We start from the raw sequence: 13,118 nt of genomic DNA on the forward strand, positions 1-13,118 counted from the left end.
TTTTTATCTACCTATTCTTGTTTGATATCTGCCTATTTTTGTTTCGTAATTTATTGTGTACAGAAATTACTCCTTTTATCTCTTTAAGGGCCCTAAACATACTTGTGATTGTGATATGGTTTACTGGTTGCTTTATTCTGATTTCTCCTCCAGTGGATTCATCTCCTGCTTTAGCCTGCTGGCTCTCCTGTCTCATCCTCCTCTCCCTGCAGTCATCCTTCTATGTCGAGCAGCTCCATGGTCCTGGGCTCCCAGTCATGGGAGGCTTAAGTCTCTTCCTGTTCTCTAATGATATTGGGTGGTTTACCAGTTAGGTTTCTGGGGCAGTGAGTGGCCTGGCAAAATCCAGACCAGTTTTCACTGTGAATTTGTAAGATTGGGGTCCCACACTAGGGAGCTAGGATAAACTTGGACTCCACACCCAAATGTGTCACAGGTCTGAGATGTTGGTTTCTTAGGCTTGACCCATCTGCACAGCCCAGGGGCTCCTTTCCGGCTTCCGGGGCAGCGCGCTGAGTCCGCTTTTCACAGATGGGTTGGGCAGGAAGGCTCCCAGCTTGATGCTGGAGGATCAGCTCAAAAAGCCTGACCTGCAGGGGCCCCTGTCCCTCTCCCCCACCCACACCCTGGCGTGCACACTCCACGCCCTGCTGTCGATCCCACGGCTCCCTCCTAACCTCTCTAACCTTATTTTTCACTTCATTTCTGGCACCTGGAGATTTTACTGTCTTTCTTTGAAACTTGGCAATGAATTTCTTTCTCATTGTTCCTTTTTATGCAGCATTTCTATGCATTTTTCATAGGAGGACTGTCTGTTTACTTTAGCTGAGGCTGTCATATGCTGGAAATTTCCATTTGTTCTGTATACAGACAGTTACCCCTCCTGTTTTCAGCCCTACATCTCATTCTTGTCCTTCGTAGTACCTGCCAAGGCTGCATCTAAACCCTGCCAACCTTCTTCTGGGTAGATTGGCCACCTCCCCTTGTATAGTTTATAGAACTTGGCTTTTTCCATTTTGTTTCTTTCATCAGTACTCTTCCTTCCACTCTGCTTTTAAGGAATGCGCCCAAATCCTCTGTCCGCTAATGCCCCAAGCACATTCTTTTCACTGTTATGGTTTTGATTCTTTTTTTATTCTTTACTACCATTTTCATGAGGTCTCTGGGGTTTGAAGAAAATAATGCCTTGAGTCAGTCTGCTGTCTAGAATGAAAAAGCTCAGCTGACTTCTCAGTGCTGCTGTGTAAGCCTCTCTCTCTTTTTCTCTCTCTTTCTCTCTCTCTTTTTGGGTTATCGGTCAGCTTCCTTTCTCATTTCTGACTACTACTATTCCCTCCTCCTCTCCTAGCAGAGGACCTTAACTCTTGTCTCTAAGAGAGACAAAAACCATCAGATGGGAGCCTCCTGTTTCCCTCCTGTTTCCTCATTCTCCAGTCTGCAAACACACCTTTCTTATTATCTATCCTCACCTCTTCTTTCTCTCTTAGAGCAAAAGCCGCCCCTTCCTACTGTCCTCAGTTGAGCCTTCGGTCCAACCAGCTACGTAGAGTCTCTCCTCCCACCCACGTGGCTGCACCTTTTCCCTTGGCAACTTTATCCACACGTAGAAAGAAGTCCAGTTCTGATCCCCTTCCCTCAGATTATATTTCTAATTGTTGACTGAATATCCTTCTTCACACATCTGATGGTTTCCTCAAATTCAATATATCCAAAGGTGGCATCTTTGTTTATCTCTGAGAAATCAGCTGCTTATGTTTTCCCCATTTTGCTGAGTAGTACCATGATCCGCTAAGTCATTCCAGCCACAAGTTTGGGTATCTTGTACCTTTCTTGAATCATTCTAGAACTGCATTGACCAATACAGTAGCTACTAGCCATGCAAAACTATGTAAATTTGAATTTCAATTAATTAAAATACAGTACAATTAAAAATAAAGTTCCTTAGGTATACTAGGCACATTGCATGTGGCTTGTGGCTACTGTTGTGGACGGTAGGGCTATAGAACATTCCCGTTGTTACAGGAAGTTCTATTGGACGATGCTGGCCTAGGGAGTATTAGCCATCTTTGCTCCCACTTCACTGATGGTGTTTGAGCCCTCATCATTTCTCACGTGCAGCTTTGACTCACTTCCTTTCTCTTCCTCACTCCAGTCCATTCTCTTCTCTAATAAAATGATTTTATGAAGCCTTTTTCGCTCTTTGGGAAGTCATTGAACTCTAAGCAAGAGAAGCAGAGTTCTGGCATTTTACTGTCATTTCCTTCCTTGAACCTTCAGAGCCCCCCATGCCTTTTCCCCTTTTTATTTGCTTGTTAAACAGCTACCCAACCTTGCAGATTGCATGCCGGCGTTTCCTACTCTGGGAAGGCAGAAGAATGCTTCTTTCACAACGCTGACACTCCTTGTTGGTGTCCCTTCTCAGAGCATGTTTCACGAGATGTCTGGCTAGGGCAGACATCTGAGCCTAGGACTCTGAGCCACTGAAAGACGAGAATCTCACCTTCACACTCTGCAGGTTTCAAATGTACGTAACAGACAAACTTCTCTTCTGGGCCTCTAGATGGGGCCTGGCTACATACTCACTTTAGGAGAAATGAGAAAATGGCCACTGAAGTCATGTTCTGTGTTCTGCTGTTGAAGAAGTCAGCAGCAATTGGGAAAGGCTTTATGGGTGATGAATTACTTTCCCACAGTATCGATTCCTACTTAGGGTTCCTGTGATTCCCAGCTACCCCCTGACTCCAAACCACATAACTGGTTGAGAGAAAGATATTTTCTTTAATAACATATCTTCAGTGAAAGATGGGTATATTAGTTAATTACCTCAAACTTAGTGACATAAAACAACAAAAACATATTCTCTCACCGTTCTGGAGTCTACAAAATCAGGGTGTTGGCAGGGCTGCACTTCCTCCAAGGGCTCTAGAGAGAATCCTTTCTCGCCTCTTCCAGCTTCTGGTAGCTCCTTGACTTGTGGCCAATCCCTGCCTCCATCTTCACAAGGCCTTCTTCTCTGTGTGTCTGTGTCTCAAATCTCCTTCTCTTTTTTCTTACAAGAACACCAGTCATTAGATTTAGGACCCACCCTAAATCCAGGATGATTTCATCTTGAGATCCTTAATTTAATTACATCTACAAAGACCCTATTTCAAAATAAGGTCCCATTCACAGGTACTGGGGGTTTAGAACTTGGATATATCTTTTGAGGGGGACACAATTCCACGTACTACAATGGGTAAGAGTAAAAGGGAGGACTCTAACAGCAGTCTCTCTCCCCTCTCCTAAGCCTTACCTAAGCTGAATCAGCAGATTGGTTACAGCCTTCATTTCTGTGCATTTATTCATTTAAATTAAGACCCCACCTCCCAAGCCAGAAGAGAGAGGCTATTTAACTCAACCAGCTGTCTCTCTTTCTTCCCATGACAGACTCACTCCACCCCCTTCAGCTGGATTTTTTTCACTGCCTAACCATGATCATTAAATTATAAAGCATAGACCAAAATAAACATGTTTATCATCCTTTAGTTTTCAAAGACATTCTCCGTGTCCAGAGCTTTTAATATGAGAATGGGTATTTAGATTTAGAAATCATTTGAAGCATGCGTGCCCATGCACAAGCACACCATGGAAAATAACTAGAAGCTATTGTCTCTGTAGAGTAAGAAAGAACATAGGTACTTTTTCTGTCTTCATTTTTCAGTGTCATCTAAATTTTCCACAGTGGACATGTTTGACTTTAGTGATTAGAAGAAGAAACTTTTTTTTATAACATGGGTAGTTTTAATGACACTTTTATAAAATGCCCAGGGCCATTTTTGCTTTTTAAAAAAGAGAGATGAGTGGGCCAGTTGAGATTCTAGGAACCCCAGACCACTGATTGTTTTGGGAATGATTCAGACACTTTTTAGATTTGGGAGTGGTGTTAACATTGTTGATTAGTCAGGACCTCATCAGACTTTCACAGTGGTAGAACTTGAAATCCATGGTCTCTACCAGAGTGGTTTCCCCGGTGCCAGGAAGCTGGCCTGATGGAAAAATGGGTCCTGTCCCTCTGCCATGGGGCACAGAGAGGCACAGTTTATCGGGACCATTCGAGAATGAGCCCTGTAATCTCTCACCAGCAATACCACTTGACTTTGACAGGCATGTGTTTTTCTAGTCTTTAAACTATTTTGAGGGCAGCTCTGTGTCTGGCCCTTTATGAGGACGACACACATTTCTGTTAACCCACAGTTACTGGAAGCCACAGCAGAGCCAGCTATTAGGCACTTTTGAGCTGTTTCACCATAGAACGCAGTTCTCTCCGAGGGAATTTTCCTATTTTGGCTTCTAATATGCTGATGAATTATTGAAATTTCAATTACTTTTGGTTCCCAATTTAGCAGGGTATAGACATGCAAGATATTGAATATGAAAAGCTCTCCAGTCGCTTTTAGAGAAGGGTTTGCCTGGAAGGGTTTGGCGTCAGGGCTGGCAGGGGTGCAGCCCTGCTCCTTCTGTGTTGCGGACTAAAGTACCATGTGGCCTTGGCAGTTCCTTAGGTCACTGCTGCTCAAGGTGCGAGCCCTTAACCGGGGCCTGGCATCTGCATCTCCTGGGAGCTTGTTAGATACGCAGACTCCTAGGCTTGGTCTCCACCCACTAATCAGAATCCCTGAGAGTGGCACCCTGGGCTCTGTGTTTTAACAAGCCCTCTGGGACATTCTGGTACACTGACAAGTTGGGGAAACCCTGCCTTAGATGTCCTGGTGCCAGTTTTTCCCAGTGGGGTCTGTTGCCCATTTGTAAGGGCCCTTGGATGCTACAGTCAGTGTGCCCTTTAAGATAGACATTGTACGTAATGATAAAACCGTGATCAAGGTCATCAGAGAGACCAATTTCTTAACAATCATCTTCACTTGCTTGGAACACGTCTCTCTTTGGAAGTCCGTGAGCCGTAACCATAGAGAAGCAGGATTTGGACATTTAAATTCTGTGCAGGTAAATGTGTGTTCTAAATGTAATTGAAAGGGCCCTGTGTTTCTCTGTACCGAAGGGCTATTTAGATATTCCTTCCCACTGTCCCCAGGATAATCTCATCTCGAAGTCCCTTGGAGAGAAGCCGTGGGTACCATCTCTGCCTCATCACCTTAGCCTCACCTCCTTCCCAGGACAGGTCTCTCTCCTACACTGTGCACACTGAATAACTTGCAGTTCTTCAGACACAGTGTGTCATCCAAGCTACTCTCCCCACCCCACCACCAAAGCCAGCCCCTTACTCATCTCATCCGTTAAGCCCTGTTCACCTGTGAGGCTCTCCTCAAGGATGGCTCCCTAATGACTTCAGGTGGAGTCACTCTCTTCGCCTTACCTGCTTCCTGCAAACTCTGGATAGATATCTATAGCATGCGCGTGCGCTTGTGTTGAAATTGTCTCTCTCCGCTGAGCTCCGAGGTCCACGCGAGTACAGATCTCATCCTGGGTTCTGTCCCTTGTGCCCATGTGTGTCAGGCACACGAGGCTGAATGAACAAACATCCCTCAAAGATGGTCATTCTACTTCTGCTGGAAGCTTCCAGTGCCTTAGGAAACATGTTCCTTTCGTACTTTTGAAGAACAGATACTTGGCCAGCACGTGGCGGACTAGTTAAGAACAACAGTGCATTTTATGTGGGCTCAGCCGACTCAGCTTTTCAGGGAAGCCGGTTTCTTAACGTAAATGAAAGCTCTGCCCTCCCCTCCCCTAATCTGGCTGTTCTGCTCTTTGGCCGGGGAACCCACCCGCTGTATCTAAAGGTGTTGTTCTTTCAGGTTCGAGAGCTTCAAACTAGACTGCAGAGCGTGCAGGCCACAGGGCCCTCCAGCCCTGGCCGCCTCGCTTCCGCCAATCGCCCTGTTAACCCCAGCACCGGAGAGCTCAGCACGAGCAGCAGTAGCAACGACGTCCCCATCGCCAAGGTGAGCTCCCGGGGCCTCTGTGCAGGCGTGCAGTCAGCTCGGCCGGCCCCCGGGGGTCTCCTGTGCTGGAGCTGCAGGCAGAGATAACCCATTAATGTTCTAAGTCTCTCTCGGCTGCAGGCTGGACACCAGCTCTCATTGATCAGCCAGCTGGAGCGTGTCACAGCTGACATGTCGTTGTGGAGAGTGAGATGTTTTGTCAGGCTCTACAGTGCCGAGGGGTGGGTGGAGAGCTGCTCTCGAGGATCAAGGTTCAGCCCAGGAGGGGACCCTGAGGAATGAACCAATGATCTCCCCGCTCACAGGACTGACAGCCCTGCCAGCAGAAAAACAGATTGTGATGGGCAGGCCCTGGCAGCTGTGAGAAGTAGCCCCTCCGTTCTCAGCCACAGCCCCCCCACCCCCACCCCCCGCCCCGCTCCTAAGTTGAGTCTACCCTAGATAGACTGTTCAAATGATAATGTCCTCTCCCCGGTAGCCCTACCAGTCTCCGCAAGAAGGTTGGTTCTCAACCATCAAGTTTATTAAGTCAAGTCAAATCAGAAGTGATTTTTGTCCCCCAAGGGATATTTGGCAATGTCTGGACACCTTTTTGATGGTCATAGCTGGAGTGCTACTGGCATCTTATGGCTAGAAGCCACGGATGCTGCTTAACACCCCATGATGCACAGAACAGTCCCTACAGCAAAGAATATCCAACCCAAAATGTCAGAAGTGCTAAGGTTGAAAAACCGTGAGTTAAGCAGAAAAACTGGACAAGTGAGTCGTTTTTAAGACTCGATGAATCAGTTTAGTTGCCACAGTTAAAGAGTAGCTGCCCTGTATAAACAGTCTCAACAGTTTATATGGGGAGTTACGTGTTGTTTTTTGAAACTTTTTTGTTTTGTTTTTTAAGATTGCTGAGAGAGTGAAGCTATCAAAGACCAGGTCTGAATCTTCATCGTCTGATCGGCCAGTCCTGGGCTCAGAAATCAGCAGCATAGGGGTGAGTGTTCATGAGAAGCAAGGCAACAAAGTACCCAGTAAAGCTACACAGTGGTTTATCCATGATAGAAGAACTTCCAAAGTTCACCCGCAGTAAACCAGTTAATTATAATAAGAAATCATACCTGATTTCCTTCCAAAAGATCAGATGAAAATGTATAGTGGTTTGCACGTGGTGAATCACTTCTTCAGCTTTAAGGGAGATTTTTTTTTTTTCTCTAGCTGAAACCATTCAGAAAGAAATGATTTAGGTCTGGTTACTGGCAATGTAGATGAAAGTCTTAAAGTATCTGCTTTATATCACCCTGCTTCCCCAGAGACGGAGTGAGTCAGGAAGCTCTAAGAGAACTTTACCTTTTGCACGTCCCTCTTGAAAGGGAAGGTGCTCTCCAGTGAGGATGATTGCTACCTTTGAAGTGTGGCCAATGCTGTGACAGACCAGAACCTTCCAGCTCAGTACTAGAGTTTTCATTTGTAGAGCCCTGAACCCTGTGGGGCTGTAAGCTGAAAAATGGTGAAAAGGGAATTTCAGTTCCCTGGGGATGTCGTTTAGAATTCTGGGGTAAGGCTGGGAAATCCAGCTATTTGATCCTCAGGGGTGGGGAAAACCTGAACAGCACTCTTAAGGCCCTATCTTAGACTTCTGTGCTGGGCAGAAATTGCACGCACCCAGATTCCATGCCAAAGCCAAATTATGAACGTAAAGGAGTGGGACGCTCCCCTTAACTACAACAGCCGGAGACAAGTCTGGGGGTGGCAGGGGGTTTCGGAAGGGGGAAGGATGTCCAGACTCTGTTTAATATCCAAAATTTTAGGTCTCTAAACACTCATGATCCCGCATGCCTGCTGCCCAGGATGTAGCTTAGAAGATGCCACTGCATTTTGACACTGTTTTATGTACTGTTTCACAGTAGTTAACTTTTTATACTAGGATTATATTATACAAACTGAGAAAGATCAGGGTAGCTATCTCCTGTGCCTGATTCTCAAGGAACATTGGCTTTAAATTGTTTTGCATGCAAAGCATGCCTGGGGACCAGCGTCCCTGAAGTGGCACTGTCCAGAGGGGGATTAATGCTCACCTGTACAGGTATCCAGCAGTGTGGCGGAGCATCTGGCCCACTCTCTTCAGGACTGCTCCAACATCCAAGAGATCTTCCAGACACTCTACTCCCATGGATCTGCCATCTCGGAAAGCAAAATTAGGGAGTTTGAGGTGGAAACGGAACGGTTGAATAGGTAAGGAGAAAATTCTGCATATTTGGATGGCGGCATCGGGGGCAACTCCTTTCCCTTCCCAAAGATCAACTCAGGTTGGCTTATGTGTTGTGCCATAGAGTGATGCTGTCAGGCTGGTGGGTGGGGAGTTTCCACCATCCTGTTCATCACAGGAGGGCTGGCCTCATGGGCATTGTGTGACCTGTCATCAAACGCACAGGGCCTCGTGCTTAAAGGGATCCCACACTTGCTTTACTGCTCTGCTGTCACTGTTTTACATTCTTAATAATTTATGAACCAGGGGCCCCACCTTTTCAGTTTGCACCGGCCCTAGCAAATTAAGGAGCAAGTCCCGGGAGCAGTCCCTATGGAATGACAAGTAGGTCAGGATGGCAAGATGGCTCCCAAGCATGCAGCCTGAGCTGCTGAGAACCACAGAGAGCAGCTCTGGGATGTGGACTGAGCACCCAGGGGTGCCTGGAGCCAGCAGAAGCAATCTGATGAAGGCGCTCCTGCGATGGAGCAGGCGTGCTGGCCTAACCCTCCCTGCTCGAACTGAGGGTTGCCTAATTTTATTTATGCTTTGTGCAAATGTGCACATCCCCCCATCCCTACATCCTATCCCACTTAGTCCTGATTATCTAAGTAGGTCTAACTGCCCTGCTTAGAGTAATTTAACTGTGTGTACCGAGTTTTATGGGTTCTTCCTAAATCTTATGCCAGAGGTGGTTTGAGTTTGTCCTCCTGCCTCTTGGCAAAGACTGGCTTGTGTGTTGTCCCGGCAATGAAAGAGAGCTGCTAAAAACGCAAAAGAGAAGGACCAGGGCCAAGCCACGGCAACTACTCAGGATTGGCTCCGCGGCGGCAGAATGGACTAGTGATGGCATCCAAGTGTGCTGTGGCCGCCCTGGCCTAACAATCTTCAGTGGGAGAGCACAGTCAGAATTGGAAAGGTTTACGAGCTAACCAGTAAGAAATGTGGATGCCATTCCCCTGGTGTATGGCAAACCTGAATAAATTGAATCACCCTGTTAGTCCTCCCTGATTTGAAGCTGTTTAATATAGCACTTGAGAACCAAGGAAATACGGCTATCTAGGTCATTTTAAATCTTGAAATTAAATGGTTTCCTTATTAAATCCGAAATACTTAAGAGTGACAATCCTGATGATTGCCTTGTAGCAGTAAAAAAGCAGCCCTCTCAGTATCACTGGCAGAGGAGTGCTTAAAAATTGAATCAGATATGCCCTTTGCAGTTTAATGAAGTCAGATGCCTTCAGGGGCCCTCTGTGTAGTGAGGATCTCCTCTCTACAGATCCTGGGATTTAACAAGCCTGCTTTGTCGTTGAATTTGAGGGGAGGTTCCTTTCTCTTCAATTATATGCACCTAGGAGAGACCAAAGAAGGGGGAACTATTTGGTGCTTGTAGCTCACGTTATCATGGAGTTTCACAGCTTACAAAAGGCTCCCACTGACAACCTCTTAACCCTCAACTTGGGAGGGCAGAATAGTCCCATTTCGCAAATGAGAAAACAAAGGCTTTGACTTTGAATGACTTGCCTCAAGTCCAGAGCTGTTAAATAGCCCAGCTGATCGACCCCTGCCCCTCTACCTCACCTCCGTTGTTTTCTGTATTATCACAGCTACTGCTAGAACATGGGAATTCTTGTAAATAATCTACCAGTATGTTCTGGTGTCTGTTATTTAACTACCTATCTCAAAGTTAGAGTCCTATTACCCTCCAAAAATATTACAGCCTTTAACTTGTGTTTGTGTGTGGGGGGCAGGGGTGGGTGTCATGTCTGCTCAAAAGTGTGCTTTCTCATTTAACAAATCCGTATTAAGCACTTACTATATGCTGGACTATTTGGATGCAAAAGAAAGTAAAACAGACAAGATCCCCACTTTCATGGAGCTATATCCTGTTAAGGGAGCTAGACAAAAAGCAGACAAATAAATAAGAGCGTAAGAAAGCTCCACATAAATAGGACACTGTGACAGAATAACAGAAAGGCTTGATTTTAGTAGGCAGCCAGGGAAGGCATCTCTGAAGGGGGGACATGTCAACTGAGGTTTTCAGGGGAAAAAGGAACAGCCATATGACAAACTAGGAAGAGACTTATGGGCCACCTTACCAATTTCAAGGCTGGGAAGTGGTTGGCATGAAGTTAGAATTGCCCAAATGCCAATGGAACTGAACTAGAATGAGTGAAAGGAGGAGTTCCATGAGATAAAGTGGCAGAATAGGCGGGGCTGGGTGGGATACAGATTTTGAGGCCATGGACAAAGTTTACTCTGTACTCTAAGTGTCGTTGGAAGTTGTTAAAGGGTTTTACGTAGGGGAAGAACAGATCTGATTTAAATTTTGAAAGTTCACTCAGGTCTGAAGAATGGAAAGAGGTGGGCAGGAGTGGAAGCTGAGCCAGTTTTGCAGTGGCCCAGGTGGTGGTGATGTGAAGGGGTCAGTATATGTTTGGTGGTAAAAACCCACAGATGTAAGAAAAAGGGATGGTCTCAAAGGAGAGTCTCAGTTGTCTTACTGGTGGTGTTGGGTACACGGTGGTGGCATTTACGGAGATGGAGAAGATGGAGGAAGATAAGGTTTGAGGAAAATCAAGAGTCCCCTTTGGGAATGTTAAATTGGAGGTGTCCGTACCAAACCCTGGATATGTGAGACTGGCACTCAGGAGAGAGGTCTGGACAAGAAATCTGGGAGCAATGGGAATATAAATGCCTGTTAAAGTTGTGGCACTGGATAAAATCACCCCCAGGGGGAGAGTGTTGATAGAGGGAGGGGCCCAGGATGGAGTCCGGAGGGAACATCAACCCTCACAGATTTTATAGAGAAGAGGGAGTCGGCAAAGGAGACAGAAGAAATGACCTTGCGGGTAGGAAGAAAACCAGTAAGACACCTATCATGACCCAAGTAAAGGAGAACGTTTCAAGAAGGAAGCCATACCCGATTACAGGGGTGCTGCCTGAGAAGGCCTCTAAGATAGAATTGACCACATGGAGGTCTGTGAGCTGAGTCAACAGTTTCATCTAATTAGTAGGGACTGAATGTAACTGGAGCAAGTTGAGAAGTAAACGAGAGAGTGGGGACTGTTTGAAGAAGTCTGAACGTGAACAAGGACAGAAGACTGTGTCCTTGTAACACCTTATGTTGAACTGACCTTGTTGTTGCCAAAGCCACACAGCGGTCTTAGCTGTACACTCACCGGACGTGTCCTGCGTTGGCGAGTGTCTCCATAATCTGCTCTAAGATACGTGCCCCTAAGATTTATCCTCAACGCAAATGACTTCCAGGCCCCTTAACATTTCGTGTGTGTGAAATCCTGTGTCTCTTTAAGACTTGGTGGTCAGAGTACTACAGATGGGCATGTCCCATGGGAAATGAATCATTGCATCCAGATCATCAGTGTCCCGGGACAGAAAACAGAGAGGCTGAAGACTTAACGTTTTTCTGATTTGCTTTCCGACTTTGCCATGAACTTTTGCCCTGAACGTACAGTTCTGATTCCTGCAAAACTTAAAGTTCCCACCACTTATCCTACCAGTAGTTAGCAGTTAGGGGTCTGTCCAAGCTCTGGAAGGAGCTTTGGACACAATCCACAGTTGCCATTCAAAGGCCCCTTAAGTGCAGTTTCTTGTTCATTCACTGAGTCATCTTTTGCTCCTGGTCCGTAGTGAGTGTTCTGAGTCAAGGATCTGGGGTCAAAGTGCCTGGTTCAAATCCCAGGTATTAATTACCCTTTCCGTGCCGCCTCTGAGAAATGGGGATAATAATACTTAGTTCAGAGGGCTGTTGGGAGAGTTACTGATCAAGGGCTCAACAAATGGTAGCTATTACTGTGATTTCATTTGTCCCTGTGGAGGGTGGTTCATTGAAGCATACCAGTTGTAACTCTCATGAGGGCCTGAGGTCACGTGGTTGGTTCCTTTCCTTGGTGTATCTCCAGAGCCTAGTGCAGTACCTAGCAAATGGCTCGTCTGTGGCTGGCTGGGAAATAACCAGGAGTTTATTTTTTATTTCTCATTCACACAGAATTTAGTGATTCTTCAGCTTTGAGCTTCTTCCTTTATTACTTCTCGTCAGTTACATTTACTAAAACATCTGACGAGCTCACATCCAACATGCATTTTGGCCGGACTCTAGAGTCAATGGCTAAAATCTTGGCAAATTCATTGTAATCCTGGTGTAAAATTGTGAACGTGATTTTCCTTCCTTTGTAGCCGTATCGAACACCTCAAATCCCAAAATGACCTTCTGACCATAACCCTGGAAGAATGCAAAAGCAATGCTGAGAGAATGAGCATGCTGGTGGGGAAATACGAATCCAATGCCACCGCGCTGAGGCTGGCCCTACAGTACAGGTAGGAAGTGGGGCGGGGCGGGCGAATAGCCACCTTAGTTTAGAAATGCATCCATAGCAAGCTTCTGCATGAAAGTAGAAAACATAACCAGCAAATGCTAGTGTGATATATATTGAAAATCAATTAGCACCCTGGTGGCAGCAGTTAAGAAAATAAGGGTAATGCGTATGGTATTAGTAAACAGGTATGTTTCTGTTTGCATGGTCAACTTAAATATTATTTTGTTCGAGTAGTATCCCTCAAAACATCAAGTTTTGTGTTACATGTTCAAGTCTTGTTCTTTCTAATCTTTTTTTCCCAGTCTTTATTCATATTCATATATATTTTACATTGTTGTAAATTTGGTGCGTTCTCTTCCTTCAGTTTGTTACAGATTTGTAATGTTGCTTAAAAGTCTCCATTTATTTTGACTGGCTGTATCCCCTACATCAAGTTCATGTGGTGTTATTACTCATTTCTCTAAAAGACATTTAGACTTTTGCAGACTCTTGATATTGAAAATAATTCTATGGTGAATAATTTAATACAAAAACCTTCATTCTTGTGAGTATTTTCCTCAAGATAAAATCCCTGAAGCAGGAATTATAGGTCAAAGGGTATGAATATTT

At 45.5% G+C, this 13,118-nt stretch overlaps 1 protein-coding gene across 2 annotated transcripts in view; it reads left to right on the forward strand.

Moving 5' to 3' along the window:
• The window catches only part of MCC (MCC regulator of WNT signaling pathway), a 424,188-nt gene that overhangs the window by 366,952 nt on the left and 44,118 nt on the right, over window positions 1-13,118 (forward strand). For both annotated transcript variants that reach the window (XM_068535717.1, XM_068535718.1), the window contains 4 exons: window positions 5,790-5,936; window positions 6,832-6,921; window positions 8,011-8,159; window positions 12,370-12,510. In XM_068535717.1, coding sequence (XP_068391818.1) covers window positions 5,790-5,936; window positions 6,832-6,921; window positions 8,011-8,159; window positions 12,370-12,510 — 527 coding nt within the window. The remainder of the gene's footprint in view (window positions 1-5,789; window positions 5,937-6,831; window positions 6,922-8,010; window positions 8,160-12,369; window positions 12,511-13,118) is intronic.

The sequence above is a fragment of the Eschrichtius robustus genome, chromosome 2 (assembly GCF_028021215.1).
Source record: "Eschrichtius robustus isolate mEscRob2 chromosome 2, mEscRob2.pri, whole genome shotgun sequence".
Taxonomy (NCBI): Eukaryota; Metazoa; Chordata; class Mammalia; order Artiodactyla; family Eschrichtiidae; genus Eschrichtius; species Eschrichtius robustus.